The following is a 27,457-nucleotide window of genomic DNA, read 5'->3' as shown; positions in this document are numbered from 1 at the left end:
AAATCTATGACTAGCAACCTACAAAAGACTGTAAACAATCCTTTGTACTCTCTATAACTTCCAGATCAGTATTTAGCACACAGCAGTCACACAATAATTAATGATATGAAATACCAATGATATAAGGGTAATGTGAACAGAGTGCTGGTATACAGAAGATCTGTTAAAAGTCTCAATATAATTTACTAATTGTGTGACCTTGGGACAATTTATTTAACACTTCCCCATATGAAAAGTTAGATAACTGGTGAAAACAAGCTCAAAAGTATACATCAGAAGTCTAAATCTTGAAGTCCTATTAAAGACTTATTGGATTTTTTTCACCCTACAATTAAATTATGATGTTTGAAACATCACTGTTATTTTCTACTCTCTGCTACTTATCCACACATTTATACTTTCTTTTAAAATAACAAATTAGTAACAAATATTAATTCATAGCAACTTGGTCAACAACAAAGAAAAAAACCCCACAAATTCCCAGTAACACATGACAATCAATAATTGCCATTATCAACAAGTACAATAGTACAACATATAAAAATACAAAAGATAGTAATACCTATAGAAGACGACTGGGGACTAATTAGAAGATCCTCCTGAACTTGTTCACTTCCTGGCACTGTCTGCTGATCACTCAGCGAACTCTGAGATGCACTGACAGGCTGGGATACTTCCTCATGAACTTCCTCATCACTTAACCTTTCCACTTTGACCTGTACATCTTCTTCAGTAGTCAAAGGCAAATTAGCCTTTGTACTCTCACATGTCACATAACTAGTCATTCTTCTACCTGCCTCAGACGGGCCTGGTAGTTCTAAAGTCCTGGGATTTTCTACCTGCTTAACTTTCTCTGACTGAAGCCTTCGATCAATTCCAAATGGAAAAGTCCAGGGAAAAGCTAAAGAAGAGTCAACTGGTTGATTTCTAGGCTCTGAATAGGAAGTTGAAGAATTTAGCACTTGGGGAGAACTTGTCTGTGTGCTACACTTAAGTGGACTTTCAGGAGACATAACTATGTAGCTTTTGCGCTTTCTCCGGGACTCTCGGCAAACAGGAATGGTCCTTTCTACCACACTGCATTCTGAAGACACTGGAGAAAGACTACCATCTCGAGAGGTAAAACTGCAGTTAGTATTGTTTTCTTGCCCAGCGTCTAGTCCCTTTTCTTGTTGGTTGTTGGGTGTATTCCATAAAATGCTTGATTTCATGAACTCTGAGCAGGTGCTGGCAACACTAAACATTTGCATATAGCTGGCTGCAGCCAGGACATCAATAATATTTTCTGTGTTAATTGACAGAGTTGCTGTATAAGCATACTCCAAAAGGGGTATAAATCCAGTGACTGTAACATGATGCAAATCCAATACATTCTTGCTGTCATCCTCTGCTTGGCCAACAAGTTTGGTGCGAAAGAAATCACTGCAAGCTGCCAATACCACTTTGTGTGCCCGAAAGATTTTGTCCTGGACACGAATAGTGATATCACAGAAATGTCCATCATTTCGAAGCATATTTAGTTTTCCAAGCATCTCCTGGCTGTGGGAAGGGGAACTATGAGTAAATGTTTTCACACCCATCTTTTCCTTCCTCTTCTACAGATGCTCTTCAGTGATGCAAATGGATCAGAAATGTCCTAAAAGATATACAAATAAAGCATTAATTGCTAGTTTTAAACTGTGTTATTTGTAAAAATGAAATTCAAAGGGATTTGGATCATTTTAATGTGATATCGATGCTACCAACAAAGGTTGGTTCAATGTATTTTCTGAGTATATAGGACTAGGTGCTTTTTATTTTTGAGCCAATTCAGACAGGAGAGAAGCTTTGGGGAAATTGTCAGGCATGAAAAATGCTCTCATAAATTCAGCTACAGAGAAGGTCAAAAATACTTTTGTAAATATATTAGGTACATTGCTATCCCCAGAAAAAAGGTTTAGTAAAATAAATGACATTTGGCAAGAGTACGTGATATAGATAGGTACTAGGCTAGCTTAATTGACTTTAGATAAGAAATTTCACATGCTAATTAAGTTAAGTGAAAAAGTTTTACTTCTTAAAAGAACTAAAAATAAAGATGATGTCAAATTCTTGCACTTACTTCTATCTAAATTTTCTCAATTTAGCACAAGTATATTTTAAAAAAGATTTATATAACTATTGCATTAACAAATGAACATATAATTGTTGAAATAAAAATTTTATTTTCTAAATAAAAAAAAAAAGATCACCATATCAACAAGTTGTTACTACATAATTATTGGCACTAAGAATTATATTTAAAATACATTTTTTTAAACCAAACTGATGATGTTGAATTTAAATACAGTCTCTAAAGAATCAAAATTATGGTGACTTAAAAGAGTAATGGATGCTGGTCAAAAAAAAGTCTACAATTTATTACCAATGAATACTTTCATTGAAGGGACAGTATATGGCACATTATTCAGAAAAAGGATCAATTACCAAGAACAAAGATACTAAAGGCAATACCAATGAATTCAAAATGATAATTTAAAAACAAATAAAAGATGTTTTTACATCTCTTATATTGCTCTTCATCTTCTTTTCCTGACAACTATTTCTTATAATGAAGAATAAAACATTTTTTAAAAAGGGAAAGGCAAGGGAGTGTATCTTTCTTTAAGAAAAAGCTTGGGGCAGCTAGGTGGTGCAGTAGATAGAGCACCAGCCCGGAATTTAGGAGGACTTGAGTTCAAATTTGATATCAGACACTTAATACTTCCTAGCTGTGTGACCCTGGGCAAGTCACTTAACTCCAATTGCCTCAACAACAACAACAACAAAAGCTTGGCCATTTTAAGTTCTCAATACTGTTTGAATTGTTTTGTTGTTCTTTACACTTACATTGCTATGTAAGTTACTATTTTCTTGATTCTATTTACTTCACTCTGTGTCCATTTTAAGTGTTCCCAATTTCACTGTTTCTTACAATATTATTGTACATATCATACATATATCATATAGTCTTCCCTCATCAGTAGTTATCTATTTTGGTTTCCAGTACACTGTTATACCAAAAAGTACACACAATTAGGAGGTTCCTCTTACTGTTGCTGACTTTCCTATAGTATATAAACTTAAGCATTTTTGAGATTTTCTTCCAAACTTTTTCAGAATGGCTGAACTAATTCAGTTTCACTAACAATGTATTCACATATCTACTTTTCTATTATCCTTCCAATACTATCTCTTCTGTCTCTGCCAGTTTGCTGAGATGAGATGAAACCTTAGAAGCTGTTTTGGTTTGTATTTCTCCTCTTCTTAGAGCTTTGGAGCAATTTTTCATATGGTTGTCAGTAACTTTCAATTTTTCTTTTGAGAATTGTTCATATCCTCTGACTACTTAATGATTAGGAAATGGCTTTTGAATTTGTAAAGTTTAACATTCCTTGAATATTAGACAGCCCCCCCCCACCCCAATATCAGATACAAAGATTTCCCCCAGTTGACCACATCCCTTCTTGCCTAAGTCACTTTGGTTCATGCAAAAAATGTTAAATTCTCTTATTTGGTTAAGAATTCACCCCCCCCCCTAAAAATAATTCATTTCCTATGGCAAAGAATTGGAAATTGAGGGGAATACCCATCAACTAGGGAATGGCTGAACAAGATGTAGTATATGAATGTAATGGAATACTGTGTTTTATGGTGGTTGTTGTTGTTTTTGAGAAGCAATTGGGATCAAATAAATGACTTGCCCAGGGTCATAGTCAATAAATATTAAATGTCTGAGGTCAGATTTGAACTCAGGTGCTCCTGACTTCAGGGCTAATACTCTATCCACTGTGCCATCTAGCTGCCCCAATATTGTTCTATAAGAAATGAGCATCTGGATTTCAGAAAAACTTGGAAAGATGAGGGAACTGATGTTTAACGAAGGGAGAAGAACCAGGTGAATACTGTACACAGCAACAGCAATACTGGGTGGATGATCAACTTTGATACACTTACCTCTTTTTGGCAATACAGTGCTCCAAGACAATTCTAAAAGACTAGTGATGGAAAATGCTATCCACATCCAGAGAAAAAACTATGGCGTCTGAATGCCGATTTTAATTTTTTTTTTTTTTACTATTTTAATATTTTTCAGGTTTTTTCCCCTTCCTTTCTTGTGGTTTTCTCTTTTTGTTCTATTCTTTCACAAGATGACTAATGTGGAAAAATATATTTAACAAGACTGTACATGTATAACATATCAGATTGCTTGCTATCTTCAGGAGTAGGGAAGAAGTGGAAAAATTTGGAACTCAAAAATCTTATAAAAATGAATGCTGAAAACTATCTGTATATATAATCGGGGGAGGGGGAGAATAAAAACACTATTCATTGAAAAAAAAAAATCACTCCCTAGCCATAATAGTGAAAGGATTTGATCTGAATTCTCTTGTTTTTATAGTATGACTCTTAATATTTTGGTCACATATACATTTTGAATTTACTGTGATATATGGTACAAGCAGATGGTCTAGACTTAATTTTTGCTGGATTACTGACACAAAATCAGTGATACAGAGGAAAGCATTCTCCAGAACTAACCTTTATTTGTGTGTTATGAATCATGTTTTGTCAGTGTAGCAATATTTATGCATGCTTTTATCAGAAACATGTTCTTAAATGTATACAATATGTAATATGCCAAAGGAAATATATTGAAAAAGTTATCAACATTTAAATAAATTATTAAAATTATGTGATTCATATTAATTTAATTACTGAATTACTAACACCAATATTATTATTATTATTTTTGCTGAGACTATTGGGGTTAAGTGACTTGCCAAGGGTCACACAGGTAGTGTCTGAGGCTACATTTGAATTCAGGTCCTTCTGACTTCAGAGCTGGTGCTCTATCCACTCACTGTGCCACCTAGCTGTCCTACCAATATTATTTTAAAGTACAATCTACTGTGTGACGTTGGAAGGCTGCAAATCTTAATCCTAAAACCATGCAACTCATGAAGAATACATCCTTGGCTTGAGAAGACAGAACTATAGTTTTTAACTAGATGTAGGGGAAGAATTCCTAATAATTAAACATCTGTAGGAAGGAGTGATGAGCTAAGGAATCTATGTAGATATAGATCTTTTCACAACAGTTTCTAAACATGGCAAGTCAATAAAAAGAATTGCTTAGCAGCAGTGAATGCTTAACTGAGGATTATAACTAATATGAGTGGCGAAAATGAGTTCCATTTCATTACTAATTTTGTTGATGTCACTCACAATACTAATCAGTTACTAGTGGCTGACTATCCGGAAGGAAGTCAGGGATGCAAAAGTTCCTATGTGACACTTTGAATAGAAGCTATTTAATTATTAAAAGTGACAAATCAGAAGGTCAAGCCAAGGAACACAGGAGAGTGAAGCCAGAGTAGGACATATAAAATACAAAGATTATTGGTATAAGGGAACTCCCATGTCAGAAAATTCCTTTTATGAATATAAACTAAGAGGAATAAAAGGATAGGTTATTGGAACATGGCAAAGGAACAAGTGTGTGAGGAAGAAAAGGAAGGAGAAGGGCTTATAAAATTGTAAAGGAAGAGAAGTTTGTGGTCAGAGAATTTCAAAGTTCCAAGATCCTATAAGTAATGTTTGTAGTTTCATAAAATTAAGTAACATTGGAATAATACCCTGCCATATAGCTATACTGTATTTTGTGAAAAATCTATTCCACCTAGACTATGCAAGTTCTATGTAAGACATGTATTGAAATCATCCTTGAGATTTGATTGGCCCAAGAACTATGCCTTTGGTGTAGTTTCCTAGTGGTCTACAAAAGTGAATATATGAGAAGTCAGAAACACTTTTCTTGATACCTTCATACTACAATGACAAATATAGGGGCAGAAAAATTGCACCCAATGAATCAATACTGTCTATTTGTTGAATTCTTTTCCATACTGCAGCTAAGTAAATTTCCTTTTGTTAAGTGTTAAGATGGGCTGAGCAACTTGTTTCAGTCCAATCCTCAATGTGCCGTGAACCACTGAATAAGCCCGAGACAGGCTTGGCTTTGTTGTTGTCCTCTCATGCCTGACTCTTAGAGACCCTATTTGGGATTTTTTTTGGCAAAGATGCTGGAGTGTTTTTTCATTTCCTTCTCCATCTCCTTTTACAGGAGAGGAAAACTGAGGCAAACAGAGTTAAGCGACATGCCCACATTCACACTGCAAATAAGTGCCTGAAGATGTCTTCCTGATTCCAACCCCAGTGCTCTATCCATTGTACCACCTAGTTGTTCTATATATTAAAATATTAAAATTCATTAGCCAATTTAACAATTTTCATAATTTTAAAGAGAAACAGATTTAAACATGTAAAAAATCCAAATACCTTGTACTGTCTTGTGTCAATTATGTCATAAGAATTAATTATAAAGGAACAATTCCACTCAATGAAGAATTTTTTTGAGTATGCATGCATAATTTATTATACAGCAGCATACAGCAACATACTTTAGTTTGCATTTTTGTAATATTTTGTGTTCCAATTTTTTTCTCCCTCCTCTCCTTACCTACCACACTAAGACAATAAGCAATCTGATATACGCTGAATATATAATCCTTTTAAACATATTTGTCTCAAAGAAATTTTGACCGCAGAGAAAGTTAAAGTCTATTTTGCCTTAATCTTTCAAGACATACTTTATGTACTGGGTTATATATTTTTTAATCAATAAAGATGATGTATGTAGATGTAGATGTACAGAGATGAAAAAGCAATCAAAGGACTTGTTAATAAAGGAAAGGTCTTGTTTTGGAGGTATCTTGGCCCAGTGAATAAAGAGTTGGCCTCAGACCTTTGTTCAGGCTCTACCTCTGACACATACTAGCTATTTTGTAGGCACTAAGTTTATAAAATCTACAGAGAGGGTGTTTCTCTTTATTGGTAGAGAAACTCCTCAGTGGGAGATCTGCACATCAATGAAATCACACGTCTAGTCCCTAATTCATGATATGTTCTTCTCATTTGTCTTTTATACCTTTTTGTTGCTAATTGGGTATAGAAGAATAAGGGTGTCAGAATGCAAACTTGAAATCTCTTAAGAGATGAAATGTCAATTGTACCTAGTAAATCTTCTGGCACAGTAAAGTTGGTTGGCCATAAAGTTGGGAAGATCTTGTATTCAAATCTCCCTTCTGACACATACTGGTTCTGTGACCCCAGTCAACTTAATCTTAAAGCCACTTAGATAACTTACTAAGACTTTAAATTGCAGAGAAGGTACCCATCTGTATTAAGTTTTTTTTAAATTTTATTTTAATAGTATATTATTCTTTCCAATTACATGTAAAGATGGTTTTTAACTTTCATTATTTTTAAGATTGAGTTCGTTTTTTTTTTTTTTTCCTTTCTCCTTTCTATTCCTACCCCTCTTTTCCATACTACCAAGAAATCTGATATAGGTTATGTATACATTCATTTTTAACATTTCCAAAATGTGAGTCATGCCGGGAAAAATCTAAACAAAAAGGATCACATGAAAGAAAAAAACAAAAGAAAACAAGGTGAAAATAGTATGCTTTCATCCACACTCAGTCTCCATAGTTTGTTCTTTGGATGCAGATGGCATTTTCCATCCAAAGTTTATTGAAATTGCCTTGGATTAGTGAATTGCCGAGAAGAATTAAGTCTATCATCGTTGATCATTACAGTCTTGCTATTGCTATGTACCAACGTTTTCCCAGTTCTGTTAGCATTCATATATTTTCCAATTCATTGCCATCACAAAAAGAGCTGCTAGAAATTCTTTCACACATGTAGGTCTTTATCCCCTTTTATGATCTAATAATTATTTTTAAGAAGAATATTCTATATATCCAGGAAATCACATGTACAACATTCCCATCTCTCAAACCTAGTCACAATTCGTACTCATATCATCATAATAATCATAATATTAAAATTATAAGATTTAAAGATAAATCTTGCTTACAGGTATAAAATTCTACAAATGAATTAAAACTAAACTGCAATTCAAATGAAAGAAAAAATATTATCTCCCTAAAAATGCATTGGATTATAAATCCCTTTTAAATAAGATGTGGACAGTAAAAATAGGTAAAAATAAAAAAAAATTTAAAAAAGGTTTAGTTTTCTAAAGTCAAAACTAAATCCTATTCAACTAGTATTAGTTAAAGCATTTATTACGGACTAAGATGTTATCACCAGAAAGCATTATAGTCATGAAGTGATTAGAAAATGTAAGAGTCCATGCTCAAAGGCCATAAAGTATAGAAAAATCAAGTAGTTTCAAGAGAGTGATATCCCTTTTGGTCTAACAGAGACTTGTGACAGCAAGCCTTATGAAAGGTTTTCAAAGAGAAAGGAATAAATACAGTCCAGGTAAAGGACACATTAAGAAAGATTAGTGAGAATGAACATTTCAAATTTTGAAAGTGAAGAAATAAGCTTAAATGGAGATGGTTCATGTTGGGGTACTGGGAAATGTAATGTCCAGGCTAGATTTCTGGAAGTCCTTTGGACAGGCCTTGGTCTCAGCAGAATAGACACTATGAGAATGGCCAAGAATAGAGTCTAGATTGTTTATTCTGGCCCAGTCTTGCTCTTAGTGCAGGAGGCATGAGAGCAACCACGAGGCTGATGAAAGATAAAATGTCTATCTTCCAGTCCAGTTCTTCTTAGCCCTTATATACCATATTGTAATTATATCATTACAGCATATTGGTTATATGCTGTGAACTATAGAACTAGAGAACCATTACATCACCATACTAAGTACTAAGTATATATGTGAACTAGAGAATCATTATCTCATTAATTCCACTGAGTTAATACCTTGTTTCAAGTATACTTCTCCAGAATTCCGACCCTCTACGGGAAATAAGGGTCAAATAAGGTAAAACATTCTGTCAGAATGAGGACTTGATGAGCTAAGTATTGGGAAGTTATTACATACTCTTCAAAATCTTGAAACTGTCTTATGTATTAAGACACTATGTTAAGGCACCTTTACCATCAGATCATGACAAATTATAGTATACCACAATTCACACTTTAGTTTTCCAAATATGCTCAACCTTTAAGTATAAAGTATAGTTAGTTCTGGGACTTAAACCCAGATCTGAACTGAGATAGATCTAACATGACTTGAAGCTATTCTGAGAATCAGATCTATTCCAGGTCTCTTACATATTAACTTGTGTAAAGAGTCCTCCTGAGGGATCTCTGGAATGAAATAATTAACAACTGAGCTGAGATTGAACTATCCAGCCCCTGTGACTATTTACTACAGAAATGTAGAATAGTTTAAAAAACAAAAACAAAAACAAAAACTGGGTTTTGGACAAAATTAAAACAAAACAAAACAAAAACAACTGGCTTCAAGTATAAACTCAACCTTTTGTAAACTATGTCACTGAGGTAGTCACTTAAAATTTTTCAAGTTTCAGTTGCTGTATTTGTAAAGTGTGGAAAATCTACCACATGAAGGACCAATACAATATTGCTGATCAGAACTCCTAAACATATAATCAGTAATAAACTATATTAATGCTTAAATTTTAGAGTACTGTTTTCCAAGTGTCAATCTAGTTTTGATTGCCAAATGTGTACAGATACTTATTGTGTAACTGCTTTCCTATTTTATGAAATGCTAATAATCAAGGATACTAAGATATTTGTTCTAGAATGACAACTTTCAACCTGTCAAAATCATTGAAACTTTGTTCTGTAATGCAAGTATCATGTATACAAAGCACAAGAATTTAAATTTAACCCAGAAGACTTGGGTTCAAGTTTTAATTTTATCACTTTAAAATCTATATAAAAGTGAAAGAGAGAATAGAGGAAAAGGAGAGGAGTAGGTGAGCAATGGGTATTAGAGATACAAGATCATAGGTCAGGTTTGCACAATTTATTGCCCTAAGTGGCTTTACTGTAGTATATACTGCATAAGAGTGTGGGACATTTAATTAGAGCATTTAAGGGAGGGGACAGAGGAGTTTGATATTCTGAATATTATGCTGAGAATAAGAGAAAGTAAGGTCTAGGTTAAGCTCCTTTTACTAGAGTCCTCACTTTGGGAAGAGTGGACATCACCTTTCTTTTTTATTTACTCCTGGAGGAGAGATAGTGAAAGTGAAGCATTGTGATGCAAAAGGCAGAACACCAGATGGGACAGGATCCAAATATTGCTTCTGCCTTCATTAAGTACTTCCCCTCTAGCAGTGATCTCAAATGTTTCATCTATGAAATGAAGAGGGATGATTTTTAAAGTCACTGCTAGCTTGAAATCTATGATCCTTTATTCTTAAGAGGTAGGGACTAAAGTCAATGGATATTACATCCCTGAGAATATGCTGATTATACCAACATGGCCCATCCTATGCAACATGGCCCATCCTATGATAGGGTCTATCCCCCAGAGTCTGGAGAATGACTTTTCTTTAGACATAAATCTCCTGAAACTTGAGTTTCCTCCTGTGTAGAATAGGGACAATAGTACCTTTCCTCACTACTTACAGAAATATCAAGTGATTAAAAAAAAATAAAAGAAAAGAAGGGGCTTTTTCAATTTTAAAGCATCATAAAAATATAAAGTACCATGAGTATTCTAGGTGTGAAGCTATTCAAGAGACTTAATGACTTGTCCAAAAAACTGTAAGAGATTCCAATCAGGGTCTGACTTATGTTAATAATTTATGAAGGCCTGCTGCTCTCTGATATTCTATCATTCTATACATTATTAACAGGCATGACAAAGGTATCTTTTACTTGTTAGTTTGTATATTGTTATCAATGGGGGAGTATCTCCTTAGCATTAATTAGAAAAACAGAAGCACAAAGTAAACTATTTACCTGGTAGAGAAGAACTAAATCCAACTATTTTATTTTAAAGACTAATAAGTGATTTACCTAAGTTAGTTATTGTAGATCTTGGATGGGAATCCTATCTAAGTATACTTAATTGTTCTTTTTACTATACTATAATGCCCCCAAGTGATACTGTCAAAATCTGATGAATTTGGGAGTTCAAGGCTATGACTTAATTTTCTGAACCCCCAAATTGGCATTTTCAAAAACTAGATTCAATGATAATGAAGAAAAAATTCAATTTCCAATCCGGCTAATTTTCTTATTTTTTTCCAATTTCAATATTTCAAGCCTTCAAATGCAATCTGTTCAAATTAGTAAACTATAATTGACAATTCCCTCTCATATATAACTAAAAGAAACAGATTGCTATGAAAAAAGTTATGACTTGTTATAGTAAATATCATTCTAAGTTGTCAAAATGATGACAAACCAAGCAAGTCCTGAAACAAAATGGTGCAAATTAGTCAAAATAGCTGTAAAACTTAATTTTTAAAAGCCAAGTCTTAGTAGTAGTATTATCTGCATAAGTGTGATAATAAAAAATAGCAATATATTTTTAAAAACTTGATGATTTTGATAGACATGAGTGGTATCCCCACAATTTTTCAAACTATTTAATAAAAAAAAAAATCTATTAATTTGAATGCTTTTAAAATCTATTGCTTCAGATCCTTCAAATCAAATATAAACTTCATTTCATGGTCAAAGTATATTTCAGATGATGAAATTAAAGCATTTCTAGTCTTATGAAAAAATATTCTAAGTCACTATTAATTAGGGAAATGCAAATTAAGGCAATTGAGGTACCATTTCATAACTCAGATTGGTTAAGTAAGATGACAGGAAAAGATAATAAATGCTGGAGGGAACATGAAAAACTGGGACACTAATACATTGTTGGTGGAACTGTGAATGGATCCAACCATTCTGAAGAGTAATTTTGAACTATGCCCAAAAGGTTATCAAACTTTGCATACTTTGATCCAACAGTGTCTCCACATGGTCTGTATCTCAATGAGATCATAAAAGAGGGAAAAGGACCCACATATGCAAAAATGTCTGTGGCAGCCCTTTTTGTAGTGGCAAGGAACTGGAAATTGAGTGGATGTTCATCAATTGGGGAATGGATGAAACAGTTATGGTATATGAATGTAATTTGGCCACCCTTTGACTCGTCTGTTTTGTTTTTTTTTGACTTTTTTTTTTTTTTTAAAACAATGTCTATCTATTCAGACTTCTACCTCTTGGATATCCTGCTAGCTTTTAGCTCTGATTTGTTTTTTGATACCTAGGAATAATTTGATGCTAGAGGCTTGGACCCTTCCTTCCCTCCCTCTCCCCCCCCCCCCAACAGTAACCAATGCTATTAAACCTCACTGTTACCAAAACCATTACTAGCAAAAGAAGCATGGCAAAATGAGGAAAGCATGTTGGAACTGGCAATCAGGACAGACCAGAATTGGAATGTGCCTCTAGACACAAGCTGTGAAAACCTGAGAATGTCTGTTTACTGCTAAGCCTCAGTTTCCTCATCTGCATGACATAATAAAAATTTGTTAAGATAGTAGTATCTACAAAAGTGCAGTTCTGGCATTTTCCATGATCAAAAAGCTTACAATTCTCATAAAAATTATACTTTCATGGCTTTACTTATATTCCAACATGGAGAGGCTTCCAGTAAGTCAGCTACGGACCACTGCGCCTATATTTATTGAGTATGCTGTGGATCAATCTGCTTGATACAGATATACTCAGCTTAGCATCAATAAAATACTAAAAATAACACAATTTTTGCAACTTTTACAAACATTCCTTTGTATTTGTGTGTGTGCGTTCTTGGTTTAAAAAACAAGAATTACAGGTGAAACTGAATCATATCCATAGAGTTTTGTGCCATTAATCAAACAAGCATACATAAATCAGCTGTAGCTGAATGGAAGGTCAGCTCACAGGACTTGCAAATAAAGGAAGCAGCAGAGTTTCATAATATAACCCAAGCAACAAACAAGTTACAGAGAACAATTGGTCATTTCATTTTATAGTGGTTGTAATGTCTGTAAATAAAGAGATCACTATGAGGATACTTATAATATATATTCCAGTATCAGCTGCAGATTATGAAGTAGAGAAATTCTAAGAATTAAGTTAAAAGTACATTATAATTTGGTGACTTCAATACAAGGGTAAAAATGAAAACAATAAATGAAAACTATTCAAAGATATCATGCCTATATATTTTCTTCAAGAACACAGAAAGACCCCATACGATAAATACCATATATTATAAAAAAAGAAACTTATCTGACAATTCTGACAATAGCAAAATAAGTTCTCTGTGTGTTTTCAAACTAGCTACTAGTGCATGGAATAAATGGGCTGTTTCTGGAATTAGTTCCCCTAGAATGACAATTTGTCACATATATTACAGAAAGAATTCCTATTCATGTAGTAGGTGGATTATGATACCTTAAATCTGAAGCAAAGGTCAAAATTAATTTGGAATAGGAATGCTAAAAAGAAGACACTAAATATGATTTATAACAGTTCAAAACCTATTACAACAAGTTGTTCTCTCCAAAAATGTGAAATGAGCAAAAATAAAGACATTTTTGATTATTTGTTTCTTAGAAGTTTAAGTGACTATTGCCACAACAAAAAAGGATAGTCTAGAGTCTCTTCAATCTACAGATACTTGATACTCTCCTTAAAAAGTAGAAGACAGAGTTAGATAACTGAAGACATCAAATTGCCAGTATAGACATAGCAGCATTTTCTTGTGGTTGCAAACAAGGAGAAACAATAGCTAGCTATTGATGAACTGATGATTAATTAGCTAAAATATCTGTGGCACATGAATATATTTAAAAATTATTGTGTCATAAGTAACAAGGAACAAGAAAAATTCAGACTCACAGAAAGATTATTTTGGGGGATAAGGCAATTGGGGGGTTAAGTGACTTGCCCAGGGTCACACAGCTAGGAAGTGAAGTGTCTGAGGTCAAATTTGAACTCAGGTCCTCCTGACTTCAGGGCTAGTACTCTATCCACTGTACCACCTAGCTGCCCCACACGGTAAACTAATTTATGAACTAATGCAGAGTAGGATTTGCAAAAATAGAAAAATAATATACACAATGACAATGGAAAGAACTGCCATTTCTGCCCCCCCCCAACCACCACTTTGTAATTATAATGCCTACCCATATTTTGTTCTTCCTTCTATTTTCTATGTAAGTGGAGAACCAAGGGAAGATATAGAATATTTTACATACTGCTTTAATATGATTGATATGGCTGAACTGGGTTTTTCTACCTTCTATTTAACATATATAGTTACAAGGTAAAGCTTTCTGGGAAGAGCTTTTGCAGACATCTAGGTGGCCCAATGGATAAAATCATCAGGCTTGAAGTAAGAAGACCTGAATTTCAATTTGACTTTAAACATTTTGTAGCTATGTGGCTCTGGTTAAGTCACAACTATGCGACAATAATACCTAGACCTTGCAGGATTATTGTAAGAATCAAATGAGAATAATTGTAAAGGGTTTAGCAAAGTGCATGGCACATAGAAAGCACGAAATAAATTTTAGTTGCTGCTGTTGCCATTGTCTTTTAAAAGAAAATAAGATATAAAAATAAAATATCAATCAAAATTCAATCAAAAACATCAACATCAAAGAAATGAATGTAGTTATTACAGTCCTAATAATCATAATCAATAACCACACGCACCTTAAACAATCCCCTCAATTTTTTTGAAAGAATACATAAGAAAACAAAACCCAGAAATCCAGTTGTATTTAGAAAATACATCTAAAAATAAAACACACATATAACACAAAAGAAGTTTGTCTATATAACCAAGAAAAGATTCTGCTTTGGGCTATCAGATTTTTAGGAACAATTTGTGGCTCATTTAAAATTGCCTATTTTTCAGCATTTAGCACACGCTAAATATTCTATATACCACAGATAATTACTAAGTGTATATCTTATACTAGGACTAGACTAGTACTAGACTAGGAAGTGTCATGAGTTTCTTATCTAAACTTTTCAATTTGTTCCTGTGGCAGTATACAACAGATGCTTAATAAGTATCTTAAGTATTAAAATACTTTTAAATATCTTAAAAAGGTTTATGAGGGTACATATGATAGCTCATCTAAACTTTCCATCTCCCTCACTATCAAGTACTACCATGCTCCAGTGCTATGCTAGGTAATAAAACCTGTCCCCCTTTTTGTTTGCTGGGACTGGGGAAGAGGAGGGGGAAGAGGGGAGCCAGAACACACCATACTATTACAAAAATAGCAAATCAAACGTTAAAACTAAAAAGGCAACACTAGCAAATTAAGCCCCCTGCCAACTCTCACCTTGGTCCTTTTGACACTTATAGCTTCAACACTTAATTTGGAATCAGGAGCTCTGAATTCAAGCACTCATCTCCCAGTGGGGAGTTAGTAGCTGTTGAGGCCTTAGGCAAATATAGGCTATAATTTATGAAAAAAATAAGGCTTGAACTATCTGTTTCACAAACTCATTTCCTAATCTCTTAAAAAAAAAAAAAAACAACTTTCTGAAGTTACACAAATATCAAAAATACTTTAATGAAGGCATGAAAAAAAAAAGGTAGACTTTAACAATGTTTTCATTAACAGTCATCATCTTTACAGAGACAAATGGACTAAAATGTGCAAAGAATATAAGATCCCAGTGCTTTGTTTAGATCATAAATGCATTTTGAGTTGGTAGAGCCAAACTCTGGGTCAGAGATAATCCAATGCAAAGTTCAAATAGGAGGAATACGTGTGTGTGTGAGAGAAAGAGAGAGAGAGAGAGAGAGAGAGAGAGAGAGAGAGAGAGAGAGAGAGAGAGAGAGATCGCCTTATTTTTGAACAAAAAACTTTCATCTAATTTGTTTAGATTTATTTGATAAACTATGAGCCTCATTTAGAAGGCTCAGTGATGATATTTTTGGGAATTAATGAAAACAACACAATGTCATTCACAAATAAGAACATATGAACAACCCTATGGAATTAGGAATTCCCCTTTCCTCCCATTTGAATTATGCACTAGACCATCTCTGTGACAGAGGCAAATACCTTCGAAAAGCATAGGTGCACAAACACCACATAAGAGAATGAAGATAGAATCTTCATTGTTAAAAGCTCAAACTGAACAGAAGACCAAAGGCAAAATCATTTAATCTCTCAGTGGTAGTAGTGGGAGTTTTTATAGCTAGGGATTTCTTACACTAGTCCCTTCTTTTCTCTCTCCCAAACTTCTCCACATCCTTTTCTGTCACCACATTAATTCAGGTTGCTAAACACCTCAAACCTGGAAAATCACAAAAGTCTCAAGTTTCTTTACATTCTATTCTATCTTCAAATCATTGTATGCAAAATGCTACATGTAATCTTCCAAAAAACACAATTTTAGATTGAGAATCTAGATTCAAAAACTGGACTTCATCTCCAATATCATCTAATCTAATCTCATTTTAGAGATGATAAAATAAGCCCAGAGAGGTTAAATGATTTGCCCAGTATCACATTCCCAGTAAGCAGCAATCAAACCTAAATTTTCTAACTACAAATGTTTTTTCAATTGTACCAAACTAATCTTGTATTACCCACTACTCTAAAAGAGTGGGGAGGAGGGGGAATCAAAACAACTATACCAACATCCTTGCTTTAATCCTTGCTTTATATAAATTTGCATTATACAAATGACTTCCATAAATCATTATGAAAGAAATCTGCATTAAAAAAATTATAAAAAATATTTTCTCAAAGTAGACACTGTGTGATAAACTTTGTAGAAGGCAAGCAGCATAAATAGTAATGGAAGCAGAAAAGCATCTCTTAAGTTTAAGTTCTCTTATGTCTGCAGGCAGTGATACAGTGCTTCTCTCCCTATGTTTAATTAGTGATTCCTCATATTTTCACCATGACAGGTGGCAAATGTGCTTTTGGGGAAAAAGTGAACCATCATTTAAATGTAAATGAAAATTACTAGAAAATATGAAGGACAACAAAAATTGTCATTGACAATAAAACTTTTAAGTCTTGTGGTGTCATCTGTGAACACCACGGAGGCAGTCTAAAATGAAATTGATGTATTTGTTGAAACAAAGAGAAAGTAGAAATGAAGAAACTATTAACTCTGTGGATAGAAGACTAGACTCAGAATGTTTCTTGAAGGTTGAAGACATTTCAAACCCAAGTTAGATACCTCTCTGAAGATTTAAAGATAAAGTGCCTGAAAGAAACACAGGTACTTACAAGTAAGCAGTGGCTGGTTTGTAAAATTTAGAAATTGTGCAAGATTTCAAGATATGCAAATACCAAGTGTCAGAAGGGACTCCTGGGGCATATATTGAAGCAACAAAAAATTTCCCAGTGTTCCCGGAAAAAAAAAAAAAACAGATGAAAGTCTTAATGTCTATTTTATCAAAGAATGCCATTTCAAAAGCATATTTTGGTGGAGGAAAAAACTATTCAGGGGGAAAAAGCTTAAAAAAAAAATCTTCTTCTTGGAAGGAATGCACCCAGGACTTACAAATTAAAATGTTTCTAGTGAATCACTCAGAAAATTCCAGGGCATGAAAAGAAATCAGCAAGACATGGCTACCTGTACATATTTTCACTAACCTTAAGGCAAGGATAAGATAACCCTTATCATCTCTGAACTAAGATTTGAGCTTCATTCCAGAGAAGTTTTGTAATGGTAATAACATTCCTTTCAAGATCCTATCTATTTTGAATAATGCTCCAGGTCATATTCCCCTATCAAGAAAATTTTGCAGAAAATGTAAAAGTGGTCTAATTTAACACTAATCAATTACTATAACTTATAGATCACAGGAGTAATTGGGCAACATATTATTTACCTCGTAGCTTTGCCCAGATAAGGACTTGACATTGAAAGACTTCTAGAAATTCTATAATATTAACTACACAAGTCACATGGGAAGATGCAACAGAAACATGTATAGAAACATGCCTGCATTTCATTCTTTATTTTGATGGCTATGACAAAGATGAAGAAGTAATTTGAAAATGTTAACAAGATTGCAAAATGAGTACAAGCACTGGAACTAGAAGTGGATGACTCATTTCTGCTTTTATTCATAAATCCTGAGGGCCTTCCCTCCTAGATTTATTTATTTATTTATTTAGGAACTAGAAGAGGAGATTCTTTGCCTCAGTTGTAATCTAGCCTTAATTATTGAATGGCTGCAACCTCAGTCAAACTGTGACCTGTCAAAGACCTTACCTTAAAAAGGCCACATTTTCCATCTCACCCAGAACCATCTTTTGATCTATATATTGGAGGGGAAAGTGAGGCAGGTGACTCTTGCACAGCCCTCCCTCACTTAAATCCAACTCACTTGCATGTCATGGCATCACTTCCCTGATATCATGGTTCTTTTCAAGAACAAAGGATAAACAATTAATTTGACCTTTCATAATTCTGTTTATTATCATGCCACAGTATTTAATATATCTGCTTTTTAAAGCTCCATTAAGTCCATGTATGACCTTTCTCCTCTTTCCTTTTCATTTCTTGCATTAATGACTAGATTTCAATTGAGATCAACTATCTCTAAACATCCTTTTTATATCATTATACCTTAAGTGGGATCAAAGTAATCATATAAAAGATAAGAGAAATTAAAATAGGACTACACATTTTTTGTATAGGCATCTAGGTAGCACAGTGCATAGAGTGCTAGGCCTGAAGTCAGAAAGACTTATATTTCTTAATCTTGTCTGCTTTTTATCTGTAAAATGAGCTGGAGAAGGAAATGGAAAACCACTCTAATATCCCTACCAAGAATACCCCAAATGGGGCAACAAAGAGTTGGATTTAACTAAACAACAACAAATAGTTTATGCATATTAGTACATTTTATGCCTTAGATATTATTTCATGTATGTCTTTGTTATATATATGCTAAATGAATTGAGTGGGTAGGGACAAATTCAAATTACATAAAAATCTCTAGAGTTCTGAAGAGATCTGCAGATGGGTCCATTTAATAAAACAAGAACTGTCTGTATGTATTGATTACAGCTATACAAAGGTAACATTAAACAGAGTAAAATGAATAGCTAACACAATCATAATGTTGGTGCTAACTTATTATTTAATCCGGGAGGGGAAGATCTTCAGGGTTTCTGGCCAAAACATAAATGACTGCTATTTACATTTACTAAGTTAATCAAATGAGGACTCAAACAGTGATCAATTGGGCTTGACCTGAGACCTATGTTGGACCAGTCAGTGAGAGTCATAGTGGTTTTGGTTTAAGGCATGGTCCTTAAGAAAGAAATCTGGCCAGTAAACCCCAAGATATCTTGGCAAGGGATCAGTGATCCAAAAGAAAAAAGTTTTAAAGATGATATAAGGGTATCATACCCTATGTGGACCAAAGGAGGGAGGGAAAGGTAAAGAATTATTAAGAAAAAGGCCTTTTCTGCTTAGACTTGATCCAGGGTTCTTTCTACTGATGGGACTAGATCCCACAGAAACACCTTCATTTCTGATTTTGGCTAACTTGCCTTGCCTTTAGTAGCTTTCTGTATAGTAATGTGATTCAGAATGTTGCATATGGAGTTAGAGGCCCTACTTCAAAATGCAGTTCTTCCACTCTTTCTACTTGGATGACCATGGGCTGAAATCATTTAACTATAAAATTAAGTAGTTAGATCAGATTATCTCAAAGGTCTTATCCACTTGTTAAAAAAAAAAAAAACAAACAAACCTAATCTTATTTTCACTCTCTAACTTTGGTCCTATTTATTCCTGCTCTACAACAAAAGCAGTAGAATCTTACAACACAGTTATAAATTAATAAATGCTTGCTGATTAACTGATCTGCTAACTGTACATCTATGGTCATACTTCAATTCCTGGTCAAATCCTGGAATACACGAAAGGGATGATTTGTAAGCATTTAGAAAAAAGAGTGATCATTAAATCATGAACTCATCAGAAACAAGTTACATATCAGACTAACTTCATCAACATTTCTGAGATTTTGGCAAAGTAGTTTCATGGTATATCTATGGATAAAATGAAGTGACAGGGATGTTCCTCTCCTGGTCAACATTTTAATAAATTGCTTGAAGACAAAGATGGAACACTGGTTGAATATGCAGATGCCACAAAGTTTGGATTGGAATAGCTAAAGTTAGGTATTATCAAAATCCTGAGACATTGGCTTGATCATAGTTACATTAAGAATATTATGATGGAATACTACTGTGCTATAAGAAATAATGGAGAAGATTAATTTTAGAAAAATATGGAAAGACTTGCATAAAACAATGAAGAGTGAAATGTGCAGATCCAAGAGAATGATGCATATAAATAACAGCAATGTCTGAAGAATGTGAATGGCTAAGCTATTATTTTGAGTGTTATAATACTGAACTCAACTACAAATAATTTATGAAGACACTATATTCTCCACCTCTAAGGAATTGATGAATAGAAGACTGTAAAGTAGGTTTTCTAATCATACACACTCATACTCACTAACACCCCCAACACACCCACCTGTGGCTTTCCTAGTGTGGAATGGGAAAAGGAGACAGTTCAGAATTTAAAATGTAACAAAATAAAATTAAATTTAAAAAAGAGAATAATATCTCATGTTAAATCTTGCACCAACCCAGTTAATACTCCAAATATTATTGCTGGTCAGTAAATGGGTGAAACAGAATTCAAATCACTATATATACATAATGGCCTCTAAAAATTTTGTCCCCCTAAAGCTCTCAGTAAAGTTTCTGAGCATACACTCCTAATATATGTATATTTATCTATAAAAATAAACTACCATAAAATGCAAACATCTTCTTACCATACCTCCTGTGACTATATCCTAAAAGATTTGTTTTTAAGAGTTAAGATCAGATTTCACTGCAAATATATGCTTTCTTAAGCTTGTATAGATCTTGTATATCTTTATTTATCTTGGATGTCAATTCTTCATAAGCCATTTTTTCAATTATCTTTTCCAGTCCAAAGATTATTCTCCTAACAGGAGAAAAGATTAGTAAAACAAGAACTAAGCTACTCCAAGTCATTAGCCCCTTTTTGACTCTTCTCTTTCCCCCAAAAAAAACAAAAAGTAAAAAAAAAAAACAAACAAAAACCTCCAACACTTTTCTTAGCTTTCCTTACCAGCACCAATTCATTCTAAACTATTGATAAAATGAAGATACTATGTATACATCAGTGTACTTTATGATTTAATCTTCTCAACTCCTGTCTCAAGTATCTCTCTTCAAAAAGCTCATTAAGATATATATATGGTTCTTCCATTTCATTTCTTTTCACTCCTTGCTTTAAAACAATAGATTTCAATTTAGATCAAACATCTCTAAATATACTTAATATAGTAGGATCAAACTATTCACACATAAAAGGCATATATGCAAATGTGTACACACATGCACACACATTCTATAAAGACAGAAGCAAGTCTATTATTAGCAAGTCATTTAACAACTAATGTGATGCTGAGAACATCAGATACCACCTATAAAAACTCAATTACATACTTAAAAAAAATAAACAAGTAGGTTCTGAATTCATGTTACAAGATATAAAAATGCCAAAATAATGCATGTGAACAACTGACTGATATCAATAAAGATGTAAATTTACTTGCTGAATGTCAACAAAATGACATGTTGGAGGGGCTCAAAACAGGTATATATTAACACTGGTAGAGCTGTGAATTGGTTCAGCTATTCTACAAAAGCAACTTGAAATTAATTATGCTCCCCAAATTTAATTAAACTGCTTACATTCTTCCCCCCCTTTTGGTAAATAATTTTTATTTTTTCCATTTACATGTAAAGATAGTTTTCAACATTCATTTTTTATGATTTTGAGTTTCATATTTTTCCCTCCTTCTTCCCCAAGTCAGCAAACAATCTGACATAGATCATGTTAAATATATTTTCATATAAGTCATGCTGTGAAAGAAGAAACAGAAAGGAGAAAAACACACACACACAAAATCTCCCAAACAAAATAGTGAAAATAGTATTCTTTGATCTGCATCCAGACTCCATAGTTCTTTCTCTAGATGTGTTTAGCATTTTCTATCAGGAATCTTTTGGAATTATTTTGGATTGCTGAGAAGAGCTAAGTCTATCATAGCACAATGTTTTCTTGGTTTTTTGTGCTTATCTTTTGAACCAAATACACTATTATTAGACCTAAACTTCAAAGAAATCAGAGAAAAAAAGGATTCATATATATATATATATATATATATTTATAAATGGCTTCTTGTAATAGCCCCAAATTGGAAAATAAGGGAGCAGGGAATGGCTAAACAAATTTTGACATAAATGTTGTGATAAGAAGCAATCACTCCCTATAAGAATTTTAAAAATTAAATGAGGAAAAAAAGCTTAGGTAAGTTGGATACAGATTGCAAAGTGATTTGCTTCTATATGAATGAACTTATGTATAAAAAGATAATCAGATTTGCTGTGTTTGAACAGACTTGTTATCTATCTTCAGTGAAATTGTATCTTCCCATCTTCACACATCAAAACAATGTGTGTATGTTATTTCTTTTTTTTTTCCTTTTTCTTTTCTTTTCTTTTTTTTAAATTAAAATAACTTTTTATTGACAGAACCCATGCCAGGGTAATTTTTTACAACATTATCCCTTGCACTCACTTCTGTTCCGATTTTCCCCCTCCCTCCCTCCACCCCTTCCCCCAGATGACAAGTAGTTCTAGTGTATGTTATCTCTATTCATGCCCACCAGGCTATAATGCAAATGTGCAATGCCTAGTGGGAAATTAATGCTTACAGCACAATATCAACTCAATGATTACCATATTCAGCAACAAGATGTCAGGGGGTGGGGGGAAGGGTAATGACTTTTTTCTTTTCTTTTTAACATTATTGCTGTTATTATACATAATGTTTTGGTTATGCTCATTTCACTTTTCACTATTTCTCCCTTTTAAAATTATTATACTTTTAACTTACAAAACACATGCATGGGTAATTTTTCAACACTGACCCTTGTAAAACTTTCTGTTCCAAACTTTCCCCTCCCCTAGATGGTAGGTAGCCCAATACATGTTAAAATATACGTTAAATCCAATATATACATATATATGTATGCATATATATACATATATATACATATACATACACACACACATATATACACACACATATCCATACATTATCATGCTGCACAAGAAAAATCGGATCTAGAAAGAAAAAAAAAAAAACTTGAGAAGGAAAACAAAACTGCAAGCAAATAACAACAGAAAGAATGAAATTATTATATTGTGGTCCACACTCAGAGAGGCCTGTGGGAACTGAGTGTGGACCACAATATAACATTCATATTCCATAACTTATTCAGTTATTCTCTAGCTGATGGGCATCCACACTCAGTTTCCAGCCACTACAAAGAGGGCTGCCACAAACATTTTGGCACATGTGGGTCCCTTTCCCTCCTTTATAATCTCTTTGGGATACAGACCTTGTAGAGACACTGCAGGATCAAAGGGTATGCAGTGTGACAACTTTTGAGCATAGTTCCACATTGCTCTCCAGAATGGTTGGATCCATTCACAGTTCCACCAACAATGCATAAGTGTCTCAGTTTTCCCACATCCCCTCTAAAATTCGTCATTATCTTTTCCTGTCATCTTAGCAATCTGAGAGGTGTTTAGTAGTAGGTGATGACTTTTTTCAAAACTTTCTTTGGTGAAATAAGGGCTGACAAGCATGCACCCAGAGCAGTCTTTGTGTTTTTTTTAGTTGGAGCTTTTGTAGCCCATAATAGATCAGAATTTATTAATAGCTATTCCACCCTAGGTAGTTGGCACATATGCTGCTAATAGCTTAGCAGTATCACAATAATGTATGTATGTATGTATGTACTCCAGGGGAAACAGAAAAATCAATGGAGTTTTACACTGAGTGGGAAACTGACACATTTAGACTTGTGTTTTAGAATATTCTTAAGAATAGAGAAGGTAAAATTTGAGGTTGGAAGACCAAATAGGAGGCTTTCATATCATTTTAGGTAAGAGATGATGAAGGCTTAGAGGTGAATGAAGGGATTTGTACATGAAATATATTTTTGCAGGTATTAAGTGACAACAGCAGCTGTTCCATATACCTTGGAAGCACTCACCTTATCGCTGCCGAGACTTCCTGACAACTCAATTCCATCTTCTGCAGGTGTACTTTCCCACTCTTGGTCTCTCCAAAGATATATTGTATCTTCTCTTTGAGATTATCTTGCATTTCCACTATATTTTTCTTGTATGAACATGGTTGTTTGTAGTTGGCTCATCCATTAGAATGCGAGCTTTTAGAGTGCAAAGACCATGGACAAGGTTTTGGTTTTCTTTAGACTCAATGCTTAGTACGGTGCCTACCAAATACTAAAAATACATTTATGCAGTAAATTCGTTTTTCCTAGCCAACTGATTGGATAGGTCAAGTGAGAGAGTATTCTGATGAGGACTCTAAGGTTTCAAACCTAGGTGAATGGAAGGACACTGTAATGGGCTGAGGCTTGAGTTGATGCACTGAGGTCCCAAGCACATGAGGCTAAATAGTAATTGGACCATACTCTATTAATATATAAGCTTGGAGAAAGAATGGCCCCCGCCTACTCTTTGTGCAAGTCCTGATGTGTTGTATAGGAAATGATGATTCTGGTGGATGGAGGCAGGGGAGTGAAAAAGGAAGGGGAGGAGAGCTCAGCCCTCACTTGCTCTGCTAGCTGGCTTCCTGTCGCAGCTGCCCATATTGCTATCGCAATCTTTTTTCACCTCTTCACTTGAATAAAGACTGAAGATTTTCCCCTTAACCTGAGTTCCTGACTCCGGCTGATTTTAAATACGCGATCATTACAGGACACTCATATATCCTGAACATTAAAAAAAAAAAAAAAGTTGATCTCAGAATACCACCACACACCTCTCAGATTGATTAAGATGACAGGAAAAACAATGCAAAATGATGGAGGGATGTGGAAAAAATTGGGGTACTACTACACTGTTGGTGCAGTTGTGTACTGATCCAACCATTCTGGAGAGCCATTTGGAACTATGTCCAAAGAGTTATCAAACTGTGCATACCTTTTGCAATATCTCTACTGTGTCTATATCCCAAAGAGATATTAAAAAGGGAAAAGGACCCATGTGCAAAAATGTTCATGGCAGCCCTTTTTGTAATGGTAAGAAACTGGAAATTGAAAACTGAGTGGATGCCCCTCAATTGGAGAATGGCTGAATAAATTATGGTATATGAATGTTATGGAATATTATTATATAAGAAATTATCAGGAGGATGGTTTTAGAGAGGCCTGGAGAGACATGAACTGGTGCTAAATGAAGTGAGTAGAACCAAGAGAATATTGTACACAGTAACAACAAAATTATGTGATGATCAGTTCTGATGGACTTGGCTCTTCAACAATGAGATGATATAGGCAGTTCCAATAGATTTGTGATAAAGCCATCTGCATCCAGAAAGATGGTATGGGGACTGAATGTGGATCACAACATAGTATTTTCACTTTTTTTTTTTTTTCCTTTTTGATCTGATTTTTCTTGTGTAACATGATAAAAGGTTGAACCATATTTATAAGAATCTGATATCCTTCACTCTTCCCACATGGTCACTCATGAAACAAAGTTATATGAATAAAACAATTAGAAGTCAAGTGAATAATAATAAAAAAGAAAAATGATGTTTTATTACAGTTATGAAACTTCAAAAAAGACTCCCTAATATGACAAAAACTATAAAGTATTTTGGTAGAATTAGTTTACATCAATCATATACCATATACAATAAACTCCAAAAAGATATGTTATGAGCTAAATATATATTTTTAAATTACAGTGAAAAAAAAAATCAAAGAAAATTTACATAACTATGTCTCTGTGAACATAAAATAGAAACTTTATTTCCACATTAGTCATGTTGCAAAAGAAGAAGAAAAACAACAAAAAAAGTAAAACTAGTATACTTCAATATGCATTCAGAAGCCCTGGTTCTTTCTCTGGATGTGGATAGCATTTTCCATCATCAGTCTTTTAGAATTGCCCTAGATCACTGTTATTGATGAGAAGAGACAAGTCTATCAAAAAAAGCTGCTTATTGTGTACAATGGCCTCCTGTTCTGCTCACTTCACTGAGTATCAATTGATAGAAGTCTTTCCAGGTTTTTCTTTAATCTGTCCACTCATCATTTCTTATAGACCACATATAATATTCCATTACATTTATACACCACAATTTGTTCAGCCATTTCCCAGCTGATAGATTCCCTTGATTTCCAATTATTTGCCACCACAAAGAAAGCTGCTATAAACATTTTTATGTTTTCCATTTTTTATGATCTCTTTGGGATACAGACTTAGTAATGGTATTGTGAGATTAAAGCATATAGTTTTATAAAACAGACATATAGTGGAAAGAGTACCAGCCCTGAAGTCAGGAGGACCTGAGTTCAAATCTGGCCTCAGACACTTAATATGTCCTAGCTGTGTGACTCTGGGCAAGTCACTTAACCCCAATTGCTTCAGCAAAAAACACCTAAACAAAAAACCTCCCAAAAAACACATAAAATTAAAGTTTGTGCATGAACAAAATTAATGCCGATAGAACTAAGAGAACCAGCTTCATAGGGAAAAATATTTTTGTGGTGATAATAAAGCTGAAGAACAAAGGCAATTCCCATTAGATAAGTTTGGTCAAAGATTATGAACATTCAGTTTTCAAAAATGGAAATGCAGGATTCTCATCAATCATACAAAGGAATGTACCAAATCACTTAAAAAAAAAAACCAACCAACCTCAACAAGTACAAACTAATTTTGTATCCACTGGAAAATATAGTATCCACTGGAAAGAGCAAAAACGATGAAAGACCAATACTTGGGTGTTATCTCAGGAGGTTAGAGAGCGGAAAGATCCCATAAAAAATTTAACAGCATTTTTTAATAATAGCAGAGAACTATGAGGAAGCTTAGTGCTCATGTACTGGAGAACATCTGAATTTGTTATTGTTTAAGAAATGTATTGAAACATTTCTCCATAAGAAAGGATAAATATTAAGAATTCAGCGAAACTCAGAAGATTTACATGAACTTATGAAGGAAAAATACATAGGACTAAAGAGCAATTTACAAAATAAAGGAAAACAGTATTGAAAAATGTCAGAACTTTAATCAATACAATGCTCAATACCAGTTGAGAAGACTTGATCAAGAAGTGTTATGCCTGGTAAAGAAATGCTGGGAAATAGATGTGAAGACATATATTTTTTGGTAAGACCAAATGTGCAAATTTGTTTTGCTTGATTGTTTTTCTTTCTTATAAGGGAGGGTTTTAGCAGGATGAAGAAGAAAGAATAACTGGGAAGTTACAGTGAGATTTAAAAAGTAGTATTAATAAAATAAATCAAAAAAAGAAACCAAGGATGGCTAGAAAATTATACTCTGATTAAGTATTCAGGCTGTATACTTAGTAAAAAAGTTGAGGCACCCAAAGTTCTCCATTT

The 27,457-nt window shown here is 33.8% G+C and overlaps 1 protein-coding gene across 5 annotated transcripts in view; it reads right to left on the bottom strand.

The window, feature by feature from the left end:
* ZBTB44 (zinc finger and BTB domain containing 44) overlaps positions 1–27,457 on the bottom strand; it is a 56,191-nt gene that overhangs the window by 21,366 nt on the left and 7,368 nt on the right. For 4 of the 5 annotated variants that reach the window (XM_051986668.1, XM_051986667.1, XM_051986665.1 and 1 more), the window contains exon 2: positions 563–1,636. The exons of the other annotated variant lie outside the window; for it this stretch is intronic. In XM_051986668.1, the coding sequence (XP_051842628.1) occupies positions 563–1,580 (1,018 nt within the window). In that variant the 5' untranslated portion in view covers positions 1,581–1,636. The remainder of the gene's footprint in view (positions 1–562; positions 1,637–27,457) is intronic. 5 annotated transcript variants of the gene reach the window in all.

This window comes from Antechinus flavipes, chromosome 3, assembly GCF_016432865.1.
Source record: "Antechinus flavipes isolate AdamAnt ecotype Samford, QLD, Australia chromosome 3, AdamAnt_v2, whole genome shotgun sequence".
NCBI classification, from domain to species: domain Eukaryota; kingdom Metazoa; phylum Chordata; class Mammalia; order Dasyuromorphia; family Dasyuridae; genus Antechinus; species Antechinus flavipes.
The sequence above is the reverse complement of the archived record's forward strand: the minus strand, read 5'-3'. Positions and strand labels throughout refer to the sequence as shown.